Source organism: Oryzias latipes, chromosome 2, assembly GCF_053564925.1.
Source record: "Oryzias latipes strain Hd-rR chromosome 2, Olatipes_Hd-rR_3.1".
NCBI lineage: Eukaryota > Metazoa > Chordata > Actinopteri > Beloniformes > Adrianichthyidae > Oryzias > Oryzias latipes.
This window is the reverse complement of record NC_136238.1, coordinates 31,329,121-31,350,587: the sequence shown is the minus strand read 5'-3', so window position 1 is coordinate 31,350,587 and position 21,467 is coordinate 31,329,121. Positions and strand designations below refer to the sequence as shown.

General features: G+C 44.4%; 3 protein-coding genes across 7 annotated transcripts in view; 1 reads left to right on the top strand and 2 right to left on the bottom strand.

The window, feature by feature from the left end:
- Window positions 1–21,467, bottom strand: part of LOC144981346 (uncharacterized) — a 676,107-nt gene that overhangs the window by 145,548 nt on the left and 509,092 nt on the right. The window lies entirely within an intron of this gene.
- LOC111948918 (uncharacterized) overlaps window positions 1–21,467 on the top strand; it is a 377,453-nt gene that overhangs the window by 269,672 nt on the left and 86,314 nt on the right. The gene's annotated exons all lie outside the window — the stretch shown is intronic.
- Window positions 1–21,467, bottom strand: part of LOC110013539 (NLR family CARD domain-containing protein 3) — a 68,800-nt gene that overhangs the window by 36,223 nt on the left and 11,110 nt on the right. For 2 of the 3 annotated variants that reach the window (XM_023961996.2, XM_078934427.1), the window contains exons 9-13: window positions 21,233–21,406; window positions 9,458–9,634; window positions 4,428–4,604; window positions 3,281–3,454; window positions 2,465–2,964 (exon numbers count right to left, since the gene is read on the bottom strand). In XM_023961996.2, the coding sequence (XP_023817764.1) occupies window positions 2,937–2,964; window positions 3,281–3,454; window positions 4,428–4,604; window positions 9,458–9,634; window positions 21,233–21,406 (730 nt within the window). In that variant the 3' untranslated portion in view covers window positions 2,465–2,936. Of the gene's footprint in view, window positions 1–2,464; window positions 2,965–3,280; window positions 3,455–4,427; window positions 4,605–9,457; window positions 9,635–21,232; window positions 21,407–21,467 lie in introns of those variants that run through there. The other variant, XM_078934433.1, reaches the window with a different exon arrangement.

The window sequence follows — 21,467 nt, the reverse complement described above, 5'->3', positions numbered from 1 at the left end:
CAATTTGCTATAAAAGTGCGAGTGCACTTATGGCAGTGTCTCAAGGCAGTTTCTGAGTCTGGTGGTCCGTGAGCGGAGGCTCCTGTACTTCCTCCCCGAGGGCAGAAGGCTGAACAGGTTGTGTGCAGGGTGGTGTGTGTCCTTGATTATTGTTAGTGCTTTGCGGGTGAGGCGGGTGATGTATAAGTCCTGCAGGGAAGGGAGTGGTGTTCCAATGATTCTCCTGGCTGTGTTGACTATGCGCTGCAGGGCTTTCCTGTTGCTGTGTGTACAGCTGCCCCCCCACACACACACACAGTGATGCAGCTGGAGAGGATGCTCTCGATGGTTCCTCTGTAGAATGTGGTCATGATGGCTGGTGAGGCACCTGATCTTTTTAGTTTCCGCAGGAAGTAGAGACGTTGTTGACCTTTCTTTGCCAATGATGTGGTGTGGGCGGTCCAGGAGAGGTCCTCACTGATGTGTACCCCCAGGAATTTTGTGCTGCTCACTCTCTCCACAGCAGTACCATCAATTATCAGTGGCAGGTGTTGAGTGTTGCCCCTCTGGAAGTTGACAACAATATCCTTTGTCATTTAGCAGGAGGTTATTGTCTCTGCACCATTTTGTCAGCAGATCCACCTCTTCCCTGTAGTTGGTCTCATCGCCCTTGGTGATGAGACCCACCAGGGTTGTGTCGTCTGCAAATTTCACAAGGTGGTTTGTGCTGTGGGTTGTCGTGCAGTCATGTGTCAGCAGGGTGAAGAGCAGCGGACTAAGCACACAGCCTTGGGGTGCCCCGGTGTTGAGAATGATTGTATTTGAGGTGTTGTTGCCGGCTCGTACTGTTTGTGGTCTTTGGCTGAGGAAGTCCAGTAGCCAGTTGCAGATGGGGGTGTTAACACCCAGCTTGTCCAGTTTGCAAATGAGTTGCTGTGGTATTATTGTGTTAAATGCGGAGCTGAAGTCTATGAACAGCATTCTCACATATGCGTCCTTTTTGTCTAAGTGGGTGAGAGCTGGATGGAGAGCAGAACAAATGGCGTCCTCTGTCGATCGTTTGGGTCGGTATGCAAACTGAAGGGGGTCCAGGGTGGGGGGAAGGGTGGACTTGATGTGTGACATGACTAGCCTTTCAAAGCACTTCATGATGATGGGCGTTAGTGCTATGGGGCGGTAGTCATTGAAGCAGGATGGTGATGGTTTCTTTGGCACAGGGATGATAGTTGTAGCCTTGAAGCATGATGGGACGATGGCTTGCTCCAAGGAGATGTTAAAGATGTCTGTGAAGACATCCTTTAGCTCTTCTGCGCATTCCTTCAGCACACGGCCTGGGATATTGTCTGGACCTGCTGCTTTCCGTGGGTTTATGGTGGAGAGTGTCCTCTTCACGCTGGTAGTTGTCAGGTGCAGAGTTTGATCCTGGGGGGAGGGGGGCGTTTTCTGTGGGTGTGTGCTGTTTAGTCCTTCAAAGCGTGAAAAGAAGCTGTTCAGGTTGTTGAGAAGGGGGGTGTTGTTCTCACAGCTCTGCGGTGCAGGCTTGTAGTCTGTGATCTAGAACAGTTTGTCCTGCAGGAAGTTCCTAATATTTTCTTCTCCTCTGGATTTCCATTTTCCAGTGTTTCCACAACTGATGATGTCATCAATCTGATCTTTACTTCCTGGTTTCATTGACAGCAAATGTTCCTAAAGATCTGACCCCCTAAAAGCTCCAATAGCAGCTCAGCAGAAACTCTGATCTTTCTTCTCCTTGCAGCTCTTGATGTGGAGGGGCGGAGCCTGAAGAGGAAGCATCTTTTTGCAGGTGGTGCTGCAGCTTTGGGCATGTTTTCCAACTCTTTAGCTTCTGCTGTTCATGGAGTCGTGTCCCTCTGTTCTTGGAAAGGAGCAACCTGTAGAGAACCTTTCCCATTTCCACTCCCTCCTTTCAGCTGCTGCCCACTGTTCCCCTCTGAATCAGGAGGGAGGAGCTCTCATCTGTTCTGCCCACCCCCATCTAGAAAGACATCAGCACCACCTGAACATTCCAAAGCTCTTTTCCAACCCATTTCTACTGAGAACGAACCAAACACATGAAGATTAGAACAGAACAGGATGAGGGGGAAGGCTAAAGATTCAAGTCTGTTTGTGAGTCAAAGATAGAATGAAGACAGAAATCAATAGAAAACACAGAGTTGATTAAATAGTCCTCATTTATTAGATCCAAACAGGCTGCAGGTATTTTACAGACAGCTTTTAGTTTGAAGCCTTTTGACACTAAGATGCAGTTCTGCAAACAGCCAGCAGGTGTCTCCCTTCTCCCTCCTGCTTCAATAATACAGTTGGTGTTGTTGCAGCAGCTGCATCAAAGTGATTCTCTGCATCCAGAGGCTGTCATTCCTCACTAAGATCCACTCTGTTCATTCATGTCCTCTGGAGAAAACAGGCTTTATGCTCAGAAAGTTTCTACTAGTTTCAGACATTCTAGAAAATGAGGAGATTCAACTGGATTTAGATGAAACTTCTTTAAAACTGCAGCTAAAAATGCTGTCAGCATGAAAAAGAACAGAGTTTTACCCACAAAACACTAAAGAAAAAGGAAGTTCACTCAGAAAACTTTGATGATCTAGAAAAGAATCTGTTTGTCTGCAGGTCTGTTTTTCTCCAGATCCTGGAGCTGCTGAACATCTGAATCCAACCCATGTTTCAGATCAACACTCCAAGTTAGAATGAGAAGAGGAAGTGCAGTTCTCCATCAGTCCACCGGGGGAGCTGCAGCACAATAACTGTCCACTTGATGCTGAGAGAGACAGTGGAGCTGATCTCAGATCAGTTCCTGCTGCAGCTCTGACACTCATCTCCACTTCCTCTGATTCCTCCATCACTCTGCTCTCGACCTCCCAGGAACACCGTCCAATCACAACATCTCTGCAGACCAGCTGCTGCCGCTGCTCCTCTCTGCTCCTCCAGGAGGAACATCAGTCCCACCAGTCTTCATTCTTCCACCTGCAGAGAGAAAGTATAGAGACAGAGATGAAGGAGTGTCTCCTGATCCTGGTCTGTCAGTCAGTGATGCAGCACAGCAGCAGAAAGAGCAGCAGGAGCTTCAGTCCTGTTCAGAGCAGCAGCTTCCTGTCATCTTCACCTGTTGGAGCTTCTGCTGCTCTGATTGGCTGACTGTTGTCCTGAAGCCTGTCATCATTCTCCTCAGAGCTTCACTGAGAAGCTGCAGCTTCACAGGAAACTCTGCATCTTTGCTCTCAGACTAACTTTAGGACCAAACATCTGGAAGTAGCTGGACTGACTCCAACCCTCTACTGACCTCAGAGTCTGCAGTTTGGAGTTTGGACTCTCCACCAGATCCTGGAGCTGCTGAACATCTGAAGACTGAAGGTTGTTGTCTCTCAGGTCCAGTTCTGTCAGGTGGGACGGGTTGGACTTCAGAGCTGAGACCAGAGCAGCACAGCTGGTCTTTGACAATCTGCAGATCATCAACCTGAATCCAGAACAAAGAGTTGAGTTTAAAGACAAAGTTCATGTTTTTCATCCTTCACTTCTTCTAAAGAGTTCAGAGCTGAAGAAGATCAGAAAGTTTAGAAAAAGTCCAAAGATGTGAAGCAACAGCAGCAGATCAGAAGAGTCCAGCAGAAGCAGAGAAGAAGAACATCCAGGAACATTCAGGACAACATGCAGCTGCTTCAGGAAAGAAGTCCAGAATCAGCCTGTGGCTGCATCCAAACCAACTGATGTTTCTGCAGCAACAGCAGAAAAAGTCCACTTCCTCTTTCTGCTCAGCTCTTCTCCAAACAGCACTGAATCATGGGAGAATTTCAGCAGCATGATGCTGGAAAGTCTTCATCCCAGTTTTCAGGAGATGATCTTCCAGTCCTTCTCTGCTGCAGCCCTTCAAGCAGAGACTTTCAGCTCCAACAGATCAAAGCAGAGAGAAGAAGGAAGTGATGAGGAAGAGTCAGCAGCAAATGTTGGACATTGATCCCTGATCAAGCATGACTTCAGCTCTGAATGAAGAGTCAGAAGCTGCTTGGAGCTTTGATGGATGATGTGATGATGTTTGTGGATGAAAAGGTGAGGATGTTTGTGGAGGATGTGTCTGTCAGAGCAGCATCCAGCTGCAGCATGACTCTGTCACTGTCTGCTCACAAACATCAGCCGCTGGACTCTCAGCTGCATCTGCTGAAACACAGCAGCAGGACTCAGAGTGCATGTGAGCGTGCACGGCTGCTTCTTCTGCACGCGCTTTAAAGGAGTCTGTTGGAGCAAAGACACAAAGAAGAGCTGATGGCTGAAAGCAGAACTTTGTGGAGACCAAATGTCAGCAGACAGCTTTGAAACAAGCAGCTGCAGGAAGATGCTGCTGCAGATCAGAATCTGGACATTTCTGTTCACTGTGGGTCAACACAACTTTGTCATCATATTGATCTGAACACAACTGAAACATGTAGTCTGACCTCAGAGTCTGCAGTCTGCAGTCTGGACTCTCCAGAAAACCACACAGATGAAGAACTCCTGAATCCTGCAGGTTCTGGTTCCAGCTCAGGTCCAGTTCTCTCAGATTAGACAGGTTTTTCTTCAGTGCTGAGACCAGAACTTCACAGCTGATCTCTGACAAACAGCCTCCCTTCAACCTGCAATCAGACAGAAAAGTGTTCAGGAGAAGTGATGCAGCTGGAGGTCCAGGAACTTGGTCCATTCAGTCAGGTGGGACCCGCCCTGATGACAGGCTGACAGATGACATTTTCACTGTTTGCTCTTTTCTTTTGGATTTGGACCCAAAAACATGATCATGAATGAAAATGCAATAGATTAGAAATGACTTGAAATGAAGTTCAAACAGACGAGGAATTTATCTACATTTATCATAATGGATTAATAATAACTAAATACATTTTTTAAAGCCTGTCAGAAACAGATGTAATGGAAAAATTTTTTTACTTTGAATTATAGAACAAAATAAAGAATAATCAATTTTGCTTTAATTTAAAACTTTGATTTAAAAATAAATTAAATCAAATTTAATTTAAATTGTATTTCTTCAGCTTGAATTCTAAATTATGAAATGCATTTTCAAATTACATCATCACATTGCAAAGTTAATTGTTCATTGAGAATTCAAGATGAAAGCTTCTGGTCAGAACTTTGTCTAAACACCTTTAAACTGACAAAATGTCCAAATCTGCAGCTAATCCATTTCAAAACTCTTCACAGAATTTACTACACTGGACAGAGGATGTTCAAGATTGGTCTCAGTAACTCAGACATTTGTCAGCACTGTGACAGTAACCTACTCGACAGTTACATGCATGCACTCTGGTTCTGCACGCCTGTCCAGGCTCTCTGGCAGCAGGTAGGTATCAGTCTGGCTTAAGGTTTCAATCACGGCTTCACCGTCACTTTGTGTGCTTGGTGACATGAGTGCCATCGATGTAAAAGGAGGATTAGTATCTATCATTTTCATAACTCTTTGTATTGCTAAAAAAAACAATTTTAATAAATTGGAAAAACAAAAAAAATATAAATATAAGTCAACACAGAAATCTGCTGTTTGATCATATCAGCTTGGAAAAAATGTCAGCCCAAAGTTCAAGTAACTTTGAAAGGATTCGGTCTCTCTGGTCTCCCATAGCTAACTCCTTGACTTAGGGGGTGGGGGCTCTGGTCGTCCCTGCTCCTTGCCTTTCTGCCATGGGTCGTGTGGGGGTCGGGGCCTCCGGTGCCTGCCGGGGGGTGGCAGGGACTCCGTTGGTCGGGGGGCTGCGTCCGGTGCCTGGGTGGGGCGGGCTGGGGTGCTGCGTGGTCTTCTGGGTGTGGGTGTGGTGGGGTGTGGTGGGGGGGGCTGAGTGTTGGCCCGGCTTGGCTTGGGGGGTGGTCTCTTTGCCTGTGCTGGGGGGTTGGCGGGGGGGCTGCCCGTCTACACCTGGGGCCGGCCCTTCCCTGGCTCTGGGACAGGGAAGGGCCCCCAGTCGCTCTGGGTGTCATCCGCTGGGGCTGCGGGGTCTGGGGAGGTGTGTGGGGGGGAGGGGGGGGGGCTTGTCGGCCTCGTCCTGTGTGGGGGGCTTTCTGGGGGGGGGGTCCCACCATCGGTACGGGACCTTGGCGGTTTGGCGGGCCGGGGTCCCAGCTGAGGCAATCGGCGCTTGCCCCGGCCGGCTGGCGGTCCTTGGTCCTGTCGAGGCCTGACCGGGCTCTCCCGGCGCTTGGGGGTGGGGGCCTGGGCTTGCTCCGGGGGGGGGCGGCGCTCCTGGCTCCTCACTGTCTGTTTGGGGTGGGTGGTGCTGGGCCTGGGGCGTCGGCGTTTCGGGGATGGGGCTTCGGGGCCGGGGGTCCTGGGCGCGTTGCTGGGGGGGGCTGGGGGGAGGGGGCTGTTTGAGCACCGGGGGACAGTCTACCACCTGTCCCCAAGTTACCTAACCCTTGCTCATATAATCTCATATTAGGGTGAGGGGGTGGGGGGTTTAGCCTGCGTTGGGCCTTGGGGGGGGCTACTTGGCAGTGGTCCCCCTCCCATGGTTGCCGTATGGAGTGGGCCCCCCCCCTCTCGGTTTTATTTGCACCTTAGACATGTAGGGCCCTTGGTAGGGGGGTGCTTGGACATCACTGCCAGCAAGCAGTAGATGTCCTCCTGGCACCCTACCCGCCAATTTTAACTGCACCTTAGACATTTAGGGCCCCTTGGTGTGGAGGGTGAGCGGACATAACTGTGAGTAATCAGGAGATGTCTCCTCAGTGCCTTACCCGCCAATTTTAAATGCACTCCCTTAGTGCACACACCATTTACTCCTCAAAATATACATTCAAACATAAACACCCACACACGCACACACACACCCTCACTAACACACATGCACACAGTCATGTCGCAAGGAAGGCGGGACCTCGGACCATCTGTCTCCTGCCCCGTCCCAGGTGGGGCGTGCGGGGCCCTTGGCGGCGGTGGCCGTGTCCCCTGGGTGCCGGTTTCCGGGGCCCGGCGGTGCTTTCCCAACGCCGGGCCCTTGGCGGCGGTGGCCGTGTCCCCTGGGTGCCGGTTTCCGGGGCCCGGCGGTGCTTTCCCAACGCGGGGAGGGGGATCCCTGAGCTTTCTGGCAAGCCCGGAGACCGGGGATCATATTACACCTGGGCCGGGGGTGTCTGTTTCCCTGCAGGGTGGGTTCTGGTCCTTGCCACCGGGTGCCGGGCCTTGCCAATTTCCATCTGTGGCCGAGCCTGGTCGGGCCATGTCTACAGCAACCCTTGTGGGCCCCACTTCTCTCTGGGGTGCCCCTCTCCTGGGTGGGGGCGGCTGGAACCCTGTCTTATGCCTTTCTGGACCGTCTGTGGCCCTGGTGGGTGGCTGGTCCTGGCTCTTACCTGGGGTTGGGGCGGGGGGATGCCCGGAACTCCTGGGTGGTGATGGGGTGCTCGTCTTGGGCTGTGGGGGCCCTGCGTTAGGCTCTTCCGGCGTGGCGGGGGGCTGCTCTCCTGGTTGGGCTGGGGCGGCGCTCTCTTTCCCCCCATGCCTCCCTGCTCTCTGGCTCTGGGGGCATTGCGGCGGTCCTGCTGGCCCTGGCCTGGGTGGCGGGCGTGGGCAACCGGGGGCGGTTGTTCTCTGCCTGCTTGCTGCTGTGTGGCGTTGGGGGCTTCTTGCTGCCGCGGCTGCTGCGGTGGGGGTCTGGGTGTGGGCGTGGCTGGTTGCTCCCCCTCCTGCTTTCCACATTCCATCATCCATTTTAGAAGAACATAAACACTCAACTGAGCACAGGGGTCAGCTCACCTTTGCACTGAATGAATGAAATATCTCACACTAGTTGGCTTGTAGGCATAAGTGTGCATGTGTGAACACTATCTGTATTGTGTACATGTTGACATTTTTGCAGCTAACAGGTGTGTTTATAACATTTGAGTGTGTGTGTGGACAGGCCCCGCCCCTTTGCGACTTGTATTTTATCTGTACCTTACTGTAATGATAAACATCCAGTAGCTTGTTGCTTTATGATGCTTCATGGTTTTACCCCCTCCCCTCCCTCCTATGATCACCCTCCTATCCCCCTCTTTCTAACATCCCTCTCTCTTCTTCCCTTCTTTCCTTTTCCGTCCGGTCCAACACAAAAGAATTTCAAAAATAATTAAAATGAATAAAGTCTGGCCTCGATTACAAAAGGGGTTCATTCAGACATACCTCTGGTTTGTCGGAAAATTTATAACCCCTGTTGTAAAAGTAAAATATGTCCAACACAAGAGGCCCTCAGCTCTCATCTGTCTGCCCAACTGTTGGACAGGACAAGTAAAAAAAAAAAGAGAATTGAAGATCCCAGGGTCCCCAAATCCAGGCCTCGAGGGCCGGTGTCTTACATGTTTTCCAACCATCCTGCCTGCCATTGAAGCTCCTTATTGATCATGGAGCAAACAAGGCAGGGTTTCTGGAAAACGAGCAGGACACCGGCTTGGATCTGGGGGCCCTGACAGTTGTGGTCATGACGAATCTTAAGACTAAGAAAAACTGCATTAAAGAGTTTTATAATAAGTTAAAGATCTTTAACAGCCACAAAACAGATAAAACTATTCAGTGATGGGAAGATGATGAGCAAAGACACTATGATGAATCCTGTTGGAAAGACTGTATACAATCTATACACTCATTATATATAAGCAATAGATATAAAGAAAGTATGAAGGTAAATATGTTCCAAAACAGACGCACTTGTAGATTTGATGTGAGAACTTGCACACCCAAAATCTGCATCTGTATGTAAAAATCCTCTGCTGTAAAGTTAGACAAACTCAATCACAACTGAAAAAATCCCATTTGCATGTGTTTATTTAGAGTTACAACATCAAATCTGTGATTCCAACTGCTAAATTGTGCTTCTGCGTGTTCACCAATCTGCTGGTGCAAATCACAAGTGTGCCACAACTGCGCTCTGACTTCTGACACATTCCTTGCGAGAAACTTGTGTCACAGCTGATCTGTGTCCGATAATGGAACTGGGAGGGGGTAAGAGGAGGGGGTAGTCAACCAATCAAAGTGCAGCACTCAGAAGACTTGATAAAGTTAGAAAGATATTCACAGATTCGGATTTCCTGTTTCAGTAACTATTCTGATAAACTTTCAAATGTGACAAAGTTGCTCAATCATTTTGTATAAACACAGAGAGTGAACTACAAATGCATTTCTAAAGAAAAAAGTGAGTTTGTTCCTGCATTTTAATGAGAAATGAGAAATGATCTCACCAGATTGGGCGGTTTTCTGCACGCACGCACGCACGCACGCACACACACACACACACACACACATTGTAAGCACTTTGAGTGACTTGAAAAGCGCAGATAAATCCAATCCATTATTATTAAAATTTACAAACATACATACACCCACATATACATGTGTGTGTGTGTGTGTGGGTGCTGTTGCAGATCAGAATCTGGACATTTCTACTCACTGTGGGTCAACACAACTTTGTTATCATATTGATCTGAACACAATTGAAACATGTAGTCTGACCTCAGAGTCTGCAGTCTGCAATCTGGACTCTCCAGAAAACCACACAGAGGAAGAAATCCTGAATCCTGCAGGTTCTGGTTCCAGCTCAGGTCCAGTTCTCTCAGATTAGACGGGTTTTTCTTCAGAGCTGAGACCAGAACTTCACAGCTGATCTTTGACAAACTGCAATCTATCAACCTGCAATCAGACAGAAAAGTGTGTTCAGGAGCAGTGATGCAGCTGGAGGTCCAGGAACTTGGTCCATTCAGTCAGGTGGGACCCGCCCTGATGACAGACTGACAGATGACATTTTCACTGTTCAGCAATTTATCCTAGATTTGGACCCAAAAACATGATGGTAAATTAAAATACAAAAGATTTAAAATGACTCTAAAATGAAGCCAAAACAGACAAGTAATTAAAAAAGAAAGTTATCATCATAAATTTTTAATGCCTAAATACATTTTCTAAAATGCAGATTGAACTCACAGTTTGAAAATGAATTTTCGTTTGAATTATGAAATCAAAAAAACAATCATTTTAAGATCCAATTGATTTTTCTTTAAAGCTATTGTTTAAAAAATGTCAGATCAAATTGTATTTCTTCATCTTGAATCCTGAATTAAAAAATGTATTTTTTAAATGGCATCATCTGTCACGGTGACTCCGGCTGCTGCCTCCCCCTCCCTGCTCTCTCATTGAAACCAGCTGGCCTTCATCACCTCATCATCTGGCAGATCATTCTTAAGGAGATCCACCCCAGCATACTACGCCAGTCCGTTGTACGCTCTCCGGTGCTTACGCCTGGTCCTAAATCTAAGTAACCTCGCTCTCATTTCCAAGCCTTGTACTTACCCGCTCCTGTTTTACGCCTTCAGGTCATTACCCCTCTTGTCACGCTGGTTCCTCGCTCTGCTCCGGTTAAGCTGTCCTCTGCACTCCACCTCACCTCAAGCTGGTCCAGCCGTCCTCTGCGTTCACCTCGTCTCAAGCTGGTCTCGCCGTCCTCTGCGTTCAGCCTCACCTCAAGTTGGTCTTGTCCTCGCCTCGTGCTGCTTTGGATTTCCCACAGACCCTGAACCTGATTCTTCTGTCTTGGATTGCCTCTATTATTAAACATTCTAATCCTACCTCGGCTCTTGAGTTTCTTCCGGGTTACAGCATCTGGGTCTGCCTAGTCATCGGACCATGACATCATCATGCAAAGTGTATTTTTCATTAACAATTGAAGATCACCCAATAATGATTGAATAAAAACTTCCTTAGGAAACACTTAATCCCATTTTAAATGGTCTCACACAACAGTAAGAGAAAGTTTAAACCCCCTGCAGATACTTTACAGAGTCTAATAACGTATTACAGTGATCCCTCGCTATAATACGGTTTATCACGGATTTGCATTGTGTTCTGCATTCTGATTGGCTAAAAAGTCACTCTGCTTCTTCTCTACCTGTGCGTCAATAACGTTGCAGTTTAATATGTACACGTACATCAGCTTCCCCAATTTACAACACGTTCGTGCAAATTCTCTTGCAATTTCGAGTTTCTCTAAAACTCATAGAAAAAGAGCGACAACTGCCTATCACTATGTTCTTCTCCCGAACAAACACAGCTGCACCGCGGGCTTCAGAAGAAAACATTGCAGAGCGGAGTCAGGATGCAGCGGCTCAAGAGCAGTGAAATACACCTGAGTCGCTTTTTTTCCTACTGTACTTTGTATTTTTTCATAATCATTTTAAATTTTCTCCCAATTTAATCCAATCACTAGGGTCGCGGTGGGCGGGGCTAATCTCCGCAATTTGGAGCCTTCTGTTCACATTGATGATTAAAATTATTATTTGACAGTACAGTACAGAAGTTATTTGTTGAAAAAGTGTTTCTAAAATACTTTTATTTGTGAAACAAATGCTTGAGCCTGTAAAATGGTTTGTTCTTTCTTTTCAATGTATAATACAGTTTTTAATTGTATAATACTTGTTAAAAAAATAGAGGTTTCTACTTCACAGATTTTGCCTATCACGGGTTCTTTTTGGAATGTAACCCCCGCGAAAAACAAGGATTTACTGTATTACCCTAAGAAAAGGGACTTTTCTCTTTGCTGGTCTTGTTTGACCTCAGTGAAGCTTTTGACACTATTGACTACAGCCTTTTACTCCAAAGATTAGAGCTTAAAATAGGGGATCAGACGATCTACCCTCCAGTGGTTTGAATTCTATTTGTTTAATTCATACCAGTGTGTTAATGCAAACGGACAGTCCTCTCATTGCAAGTTAGCTACAGAGACTCAGGGCTCAATCTAGGACCGATCCTGTTTACCCTATATATGCTCCCTTAGGAAACATAATCAGGAAACACAGCATTCATTTCCATTGTTATGCTGACGATACGCAGTTGTATTTTTCCATTTAACCTGACCAGAATGACAATATAGAGAAACTGAATGACTGCAACAGAGACATCAAGACCTGGATGACAACTAATTCCCTCTTCCTGAACCCAGAAAAAACAGAGGTCATTATACTAGGTCCTAAAAACCTCAGAGATGCTCTATCTGCTCAGATAGTCTCCCTGGATGGGGTAAGTAAAGCCTCCAATTCTATAGTTAGAAGGCTAAAGGTTTTATTTGACTAAGATTTATCATTTAAGGCTCACATATCACAGGCTTGGCGCAATATAGCTAAGATCAGTAATATACTTTCTAAGAGTGATGCTGAAAAACTCATCCATGCATTTGTTACGTCGAGGTTGGATTACTGTAACTCTTTGTTAGCAGCGTGTCCTAAGAGTTCCTTAAGAAGTCTCCAGCTTGTTCAGAACGCAGCAGCTAGATTGTTAGCAGGAATTAGCAGAAGAGATCACATCACTCCTGTGTTAGTTTCACTTCACTGGATCCCAGTTGAGTCCAGAATCAAGATTAAAATCCTCCTGCTTACATATAAGGCCTTACATGGTATGGCCCCATCCTATATCATAGTGCTTTACCTCCCACAAAATGCAGGACTGCTTGTGGTTCTCATAATTTATAAAAGCACAGCTGGAGGTAGAGGCTTTAGTCATCAAGCCCCTGTCTTATGGAATAAGCTCAGAGCTCATGTAAGAGAGGCCGACTCAGTTTCTACATAAAGGTAGAGTTAAACCTTGTTGACCTTTTCACTGTACATCCTCCTATCAGTGAGAAAATGCTCGACAGTTTTGTCTTGATTGACGCTGCAACGCTACGACAAGTGATGTCCCAAATGAAAACAAAAATGTGTTCTCTTGATCCCATCCCCACCTTACTTTTTAAGTCAGTTTTCACATCATTGGTGTTCCGTTTCCGGGTTACACAGCAGGACGCGTGGCGTGCCTGCTGTGTAACCCGGAACCTTGAATATCATCAAAAAGACTCTTGATGATATTCAAGCTACGCTAAAATCCTTTATGGACCAAGTGTCCGCTAAGCTAACGCCACTTTGGGAAATGATGGAAGAGTGCCGAAGATTTCGGGCTCAAAACGAGCAGAGAGAAAACCGGGTCGAGATTCTGGAGAAAAGACTGGACGATGTGGAACAGCAAGTAAGGATGAATAATGTCATTCTCACTGGAGTACCAATCAAGCCTTGAGCGAAGCTGAATGCAGCAGGAGCTAGCACTGCTAATGCTAGCGCTAGCGTAGCTAGCAGTGCTAATATGGAGATCGGAGCAGAGTATCTGGAACTGCAAATACATTCATTTCTCACATCTAAAGGGATTTCCCCGGATCTCAATACCATCGAGACCTGCCACCTGCTCCCCGGGAGAAAGGAGACGGATAAACCAGCGATCCTCATCAGGTTTGTGAATTACAAACACAAGCTAGCTTTGATGACCCAAAGGAAACACCTGAAAGGATCGGCTGCTTATCTGAACGACCATCTGACCAGAAGGAATGCTGAAATCTCCAAACATGCACGGCTTCTCAGGAAGCGTAAGCAGATTGAGAACACTTGGGTTAAAGGCTACAGGATTTACGTCAAACCACTCGGTCCACCGGACCGGTCCAAGGTTCTGGTTGTGAGCACCATGAAAGAGTTTGAAAAGTGTTTGATCACGGTCGTCTGAAACAACATGCAGTAATAAATCAAAGAGCCAAATAATTTCAAGAAATATGACACCTGGATTCAACACTTTCTCCATACGTCCAACGTCACCTGAATGACAACAGAGCTCTGACATGCAGACAACTTGACCTCAACTTTCACCGCAGCTGATATCAGCTGAAGAAGGATATGGACCTGAATCTAATGTCTGCAGACATAACATGGAAGAGAACTATTAACTGTTTTGAACCCAGAAGATCAGCTGTTGTTCAGCAGAAGAAGAAATGCCAACCTTGGGCAATCGACAGTTTATGGACCCTTTTTATTTTCCCTTACACCATTACTTTATTATAAAAAAAGAAGAACATTTAAAAAAAAAATATTTAAAAAAAGGAAAACAAATGATTAATCACTTATTGAAAATTGTTAAATTGATTGACTTTTAATGATATTACTTCACTTGCTCCAAAAATTGATAAATTGATTCAAAAATCTTTCCTAATGTAGCATAATTTTGCACGTTTTTAACTTTTGATACTTGATGAAATTTTGCTATGAAAATTCCTGAAACAGTGTTGTGTCTACTTTACTGATATAGTATTATGTTTTATTCATATGAATGGCTTTTATAAGTAACATATTCTGCATATATTTCAGATGACTGATCTTGTAACAATTTCCTCTATCTTATTGCAGAGGAAGAGTACAATAAAGCAAAAATATATAAATTTAGTAATTTTCAGCAGGCCTTAAACATATCACCAAGCAAAATACACCCCCAACACCATATAAATATATTCACACACATTAATTCCAAGCGTCTCTGTTCAAAACTAGAGTTTGATGTAAATGAGTTCGTTTTTCAGTCTCTCAGTCCCAGCAATGCATTGCGTTTAACCCAAACAAAACAAACAGGCTCGATCTCAACGGCTTTCCGTTGTGGGTACCGGATGTTCTCGGGTTGCCGGATGTTCTCGGGTCCTTCGGGGGGTCCTTCCAATGAGTTATATCACTAGAGGAGACATCACGTGGTTCCTCATGGGAGAGGAGCACCGCCATCTTGGTGAGGTCAAGTTACAACTGCAGTGCAAATTCTTTAACTGTGGAATTATAAAAAAATTCTGGGATGAGTTCTGCTTCTGGTATTCTTCCAAAATTGCAATGCCATTTCATTTACACTCAAAAAATGTTCTATTCGGTGTGGTATCATATAGACCAGAAAATACAGTTCTTAATATCCTGATATTGCAAGGAAAGTTTTATATGCACAAAAATAAAATTTTGAAGACCAAACCACTTTTTATAACATTTAATAAAGAGCTCTGTTTTGTTCAGAAATACAAACTTCACGAGTACCCCTAACTAGTATTAGACTATTTAGATTTTTTCTATGTTCCTTTATTTTATTTTACTTATGTTTTTATTTATTTGTGTGTTATGTTCATTGTTTCTTTTTTTCCCCTCTATTCTTTATTTTCTATGTTAATATGTTATATTTGGCAATGGTGACTGATCTTCGAGGCAATATTGATTGCATTGTTATTGTTCGTTGTTAACGTTAATGTCATTGTTAATGTATGATACCGCAATTGTCAATAAAGTTTTTTTTAAAAACTTAGCGACGTTAACTCATTGGTCGAGGCAACTTACAGCCAATCAAATAGTGTGACGTCATCATTGGTCGAAGGACCCCGAAGGACCCCGAGAACATCCGGCAACTCGAGAACATCCGGTACCCACACCATGTTGATTTATAAAATAGTTATTTTTGACATAATACTTAAGTAATTCATCTTTGGCATGTGCTTTACTGATATCTTATGATTATTAATTCTGTCTGATAAAAGCTAGGAACCAGATATTGATAAATCATGTAATAAAATGGTTATAGTATAACGGGGTGGGATTATACAAGTTCGCTTCCTTCCACTCCCTTTCAAGCAATATTTATTAATATGTCTAATTATCCTAAGTTTGATTTGTTACTGTATGAATGTATAACTGATGATTATATTGCTTTTGTGTATTATTTCTACTTAATCACTTGAAATAAACCATTTCAAAAAAAAAAAAGAGTTACTAAACATTTTGAACTGCGCTCTTTAGACTGGAGTCTTCCCTGCATCCCTAAAGACTGCTTTGGTGAGACTCATTCTGAAGAAGAGTGGTTTAGATGTGTCCAATTTAAATAATTACCGGCCGTTATCCAACCTGTTATTTTTAAGTAAAATTTTAGAAAAGCTTATTTTTACTCAGTTGAATGATTTTATAAATCAAATTAATATTTTAGGGAAGTTTGAGTCTGGTTTTAGATCTCATCACTCAACAGAGATGGCACTTATCAGGGTCTTAAATGATCTCAGGGGGGTATTCCAGAAAGCAGGTTATGCTAGATCTCACGGTAAGTTTGAGGCTAAGGAAGTTGATAACCTCAGTTTTCGGTTCCAGAAATGGAGGTATGTTTCAGGGTAGGTCATGTAGCCATGGCAACTCATGCTCTGAACATAACCTGGTCTGGAGCAGGTTTAGTTGAAGGTTAGTTTGTTTACAGAGAGGTGAAGCAGCATAGCGTGTCCATTTGAAGATGATTTAGTGGATGAAGAAGCTCAGATAATACTTTTTCCATCATGAGAGGGTGATAAGACCACATATGGATGCTGTAAAAAAAACTTTTTTACTTTGATCTAACTTAGTTATTTGTTTCAGTTAAAATAAATCATTTTTTTGTAAGTCGGTTTAAATTTACACGTAGTTTTTAGACAGTTATTTTACTTTCATTCAAAGTAATTAAATTAAGAAGGTGTAACTTTGGTGCTGCTGTTAGAGCGGCACCGCAAAGGATTGTGGGATATCATTCCCTTTGCCTGTCTGGACGGATTTGGGTTTAAGTGTGGGTTTTTGACCAAATGTGTTTAGTTGTTTAGCTGTTTTACTGTGTTTTGCCATGCTTTGCCGAGTTATTTTGCCGTACTGAGCTGACGTCTCTGCACCATGAGTGAGAGTGAAGGAGAGGATGATGAGTTCATATAGCGCCCCTACAGCTAAACATGGTAAAGACGATCATGGTAAATTCTTTGACGAATTTTTGCACTCCGTGCATTATTCCCCCCGTCTTTTTTATTGTTATAAAAGTGAGTATATCTGCCGGCTCAAACTTAGGCATTTGAGAGTTCAAGAAATATGCTCACTCTCGGCATCAAACCCCTCACATGCAATTGGATTACAACTTCCTCACAAACCGAACACAAACTGTGAGACTTGGCCCCCACCACTCCTCCACCCGCACACTGAACATGGGGGCCCCACAGGGCTGTGTGCTAAGCCCCCTGCTGTACTGCCTCTACACTTACGACTGCAGTCCGGCCCACAACAACAACTGCATCATCAAGTTTGCCGACGACACCACGGTGGTCGGACTCATTCCCAGGGGGGAGGAGTCTGCCTACAGAGAGGAGGTCCTGAAGTTGACAACCTGGTCCTCAGAGAACAACCTCACCCTGAACACCAACAAAACCAGGGAGATCATAGTCGACTTCAGGAAACATGGCGCGGACCCAGCCCCCCTCCTTATTAATGGAGAGCATGTGGAGAGGGTCCACACCTTCAAGTTCCTCGGCATCACCATCTCTGCAGACCTTTCCTGGACAGCCAATACCACCGCAATCATCAAGATGGCTCAGCAGCGTCTGCACTTCCTGAGGGTCCTCAGGAAGAACAAAATTAACACCAACCTGCTGCTGACCTTCTACCAGTCATCCATCCAGAGCCTGCTCACATACTGCATAACTGTCTGGTCTGGCAGCTGCACGGCCGCGGATAAAAAGAGACTGCAGAGAGTTGTAGATACAGCTCAGAAAATCATTGGGTGCCCTATCCCCACCCTGACGGACATCTACTCCGCGCGCTGTCTCACTAGGGCTCAGAACATCATTAAGGACAGTTCACACCCCGGCTCAGACCTGTTCAACCTGATGCCCTCCGGGAGGCGCTACAAAGGCATCAGAAGCAAAACGAACAGACTAAAAAACAGCTTCTTTCCAAAGGCAATAACAATCCTCAATTCCCAAATGCACAGATAAGAACAAAAAAAAAAAAAAAAAAACATTCCTGTTTACTCCAACTATCTACCTCATTGCCACCTCTGCACTTTGACATGTCTAAGCACAGTTTTTTCATACGCAATTTTTGCACAGTTATCTCGGCACTCTTCAGCACAGTTTACAGCTCATATTGCACAATGTATATACTGTTTGTTTGCTTGTTTGATTTTATTATATTACGATGTTTTCTTACTACTTTTCCCTTCCTTACTGTTCCTGCACTGATGGTGATGCTTAAATCTCATTGTACTATGCACAATGACAATAAAGCCATTGTATTCTATTCTATAATTAATTAAGATGGAAAAAAATATTAATTGAATTGGAGTAATATGACATTTAGTTAGATAAATACGTAAATTTGAGTTGTATAAACAATTATTGAGTTTTATAGATGTAAGAAATTAGGTTGAATAAATTTAACTCAATTTTTTGTTACTAATAGAAGTAATTCATTTAAGTTGGCAAAATTGGATAAGTTATATATGTATGTGCGTCACAAGGAAAATGGAAATAAGATCAGAAACTCGTGTGTTTACTTGGTCTGTTCTTTTTCTACACGCAGAAACTCTTTCTTTTGCTGATGATGCAGCCGTGTTACTTTTTTGATGGACGTGTAATCTTCATACGCCGTCATTAAAATCTCAGACTCCATCTCACTGAAGTACAGCGTTTTCTTTTTTTTCACCACGCGTTTCCATGGTGACTCCAGAAATCGGCGATCCATTGATAATGTCTTTATGTACCTGCCGTGCACGCCCATTAACCCAGGGTTACCAAGTCGAGCGTAATTACGCCAACTCATATCCGGTCTTTTGGAACTGACATACCCCGAATAAGGGAGTTCAGGCGGATTTCAGCCAGAGTCCCCAGGTCCAATGCGGACATGAAGAAAGTATCTGTACTAGTTTTACTGGTTCAGCCTTTGACACAGTTGACCATTCAAGCCTTTTAAACAGACTTCATGACATGGTTGGAATTACTGGGACAGCTTTCAGTTGGTTTAAATCTTACCTCACAAACAGAGATTTTATTATTAATCTAAATGATTTTTCATTGCAAAGGTATAAACTGACATGTGGGGTGCCCCAAGGCTCCATCCTGGGTCCCACACTTTTTAATCTCTACATGTTGCCGCTTGGTGATGTCATCAGGAGACACGGCATTAACTTTCATAGCTTTCATAGCTGATGACACTCAACTGTATGCTGCTGTGTCTCCTGACGACACTGGACCCGTGGACAGTCTTTTAAATTGTATTTTAGACATTAAAATGTGGATTGGAGAGAACTTTTTGCAGCTCAATCAGGACAAGACTGAAGTCTTGGTAATCGGTTCTGAGGCTGAGAGAGATAGGGTCCAATCTTATCTGTCAACCAATTCTATGACTCCACGTGACACAGTAAAGAACCTCGGTGTGATTTTAGATGCAGATCTTAGCTTTGACCAACATGTGAATCAACTAACTAAATCTGCATTTTACCATCTAAGGAATATCGCCCGAGTGAGACCCTTTCTCTCTAGAGCCAGTGCTGAAATCTTAATCCATGTTATCAAGGATAGATTATTGTAATGCTCTCCTTTCTGGTGTAAAGAAATCCACTATCAACCGCTAGCAGCTAGTCCAGAACTCTGCTGCACGCCTTTTAACGAGAACCAGGAAGAGGGAGCACATTACACCAATCTTAAAATCTATGCACTGGCTCCCCGTCAGCTTCAGGATTGATTTTAAGATTCTTTTAATAGTTTTTAAGAGTGTCCATGGTCTTAGTCCTTCTTTTATATCAGACTTGCTTTTAACTGATGAACCTCCCAGAGCCCTTAGGTCCTCAGGTGCAGGCCTGCTGAAGGTCCCCAGGGTCAGGACAAAAAAACACGGCGAGGCTTCATTTAGATACTATGGGCCTCGTCTGTGGAACAGCCTACCTGAGGATGTGAGGGCCTCATCTACTGTGAAGGTTTTTAAAAAGAAACTAAAGACACACCTTTTTAAATTAGCTTTTAACCCCTGTTGTTAAAGTAAAATATGTCCAACACAATAAATAAAACTAATTTGAATTTGAATTTAAAACATTCTTCTTTAGACAGGTTTATTACTCCCACCTTCCTTAAAAACTGCTGTCATCCATCCTACTCTTAAGAAGCCCTCGCTGGACGCAGAACTGCTTGCCAACTACAGGCCTATTTCCAACATCCCTTTTCTGTCAGAGATACTGGAGAAAATAGTCGCTTCACAGCTGCAAAACCATCAACAGCAAAACAATCATTTAAAAAAGTTCCAGTCAGGTTTTCGATCAGCCCATAGCATGGAAACTGCTCTGCTTAGGGTGACAAATGATCTGCTGATGGCAGCTGATTCAGGATCACCATCCCCGCTTGTTCTTCTGGACCTAACAGCAGCTGTTGATACAGTGGACAACACCACAGTAACTCCACTACTTGCAATGTGTTGTACAGCTTTTCTTGTTCATGGATTTCTACTAGACTCTATGATAGCTGTTATATTAGTACCAGTGTTAAAAAACAAAGTTGGAAAGATTGGTTGCACTGAAAACTACAGACCAATAGCTCTGGCTAGTATACTATCTAAACTCTTTGAGATAATCCTGCTACATTATAAGGGAGACCACTGCAAAATACAGAGCATAAGGGAACCCCTTATCCCCTGCTGTGGATGCATCTTTTTTATTTTTATTTTATTACACTGTATTTATCCCACGAAGGGAAATTCTTTCTCCGCATTTGACCCATCCCCCTGGGGAGCGGTGAGCTGCAGCCGAACTTGCCTAAGGACCCTCACTGGGTGATGTTCATTGCTCGCCATTGATATGGTAATTGCCCAAGTAACATTGCTCATTCCCCTCCGGGAATCCTGCATGGTACCTTCCCACCTTACCAACCGAGCTACCCAGCCGCATCGACGAGGTCTGCTGTATCTGCTGCTCCCAAAGTCCCAATTCTGATCCCAGAAATCTTTAATGATCTTCTTAAACTTTTTGGTTTTTCATGATCTAAGTGTCTTCCTTTAGCCAGTAGCTCCGCCCCCATCTTTGAACATATACTAACTGCAGAGGTTCTTCACTCCAGCCCAGAAAAGATTCAGTATCTGTTCAAGCAACAGGACTAAGAAAGCAGAAGTGAACCTAAAGTCTATGTGAAATGAAAGACCTGGTTGTGATCTAGGCTCGGTTCTGAATAATCACCAGAACAAGGTCTGTGGGAAAGACCTGTCAGTCTGCTGCAGTTTGACCTCCTCATATCTCTTCATAAGGAGCTGCTGCTCTGTGGGTCAGAAATCTGCTGCAACTGTTGGTCCATTGAAATCTGCAGTTCTGGGATTGATTCATGTTTTCTTTCAAAGAACACAGAACATGAATTTCTCCCAGATGTGAACACCTGGATGGACTTGCGTTCTTCTGTATAGTCCGGTGTTAAGAAACAGAATAATATTTGTAACCATCAGATTAAAAAAATAAAACAGGATTTTTTAATCAAACAGAATGTTGTTATCTTTTCACTTCTATGCAACAGTCCTCTGTCGTTTCCTCTGCACTGATGTCTATCTGACACTTTCTCATAAAACAGAGAGAAACAGGCAGAACTTGTTGTAGAGAATCAACATTTGAATGAAACCTGACCTGAGAGTCTCCAGTTTACAGTCTGGACTCTCCAGTCCAGCAGACAGCAGCTTCACTCCTGAATCCTGCAGGTTGTTGTTACTCAGGTCCAGAACTCTGAGTCTGGAGGACTGAGAGCTGAGAACTGAGGACAGAGCTGCACAGCTTCTCTCTGACAGGAAACATCTTCTCAGTCTGAAGAAAACAAAGACAGACAGCAGTTATTGAATATTTCATGTTTCCACTCAGATTCATT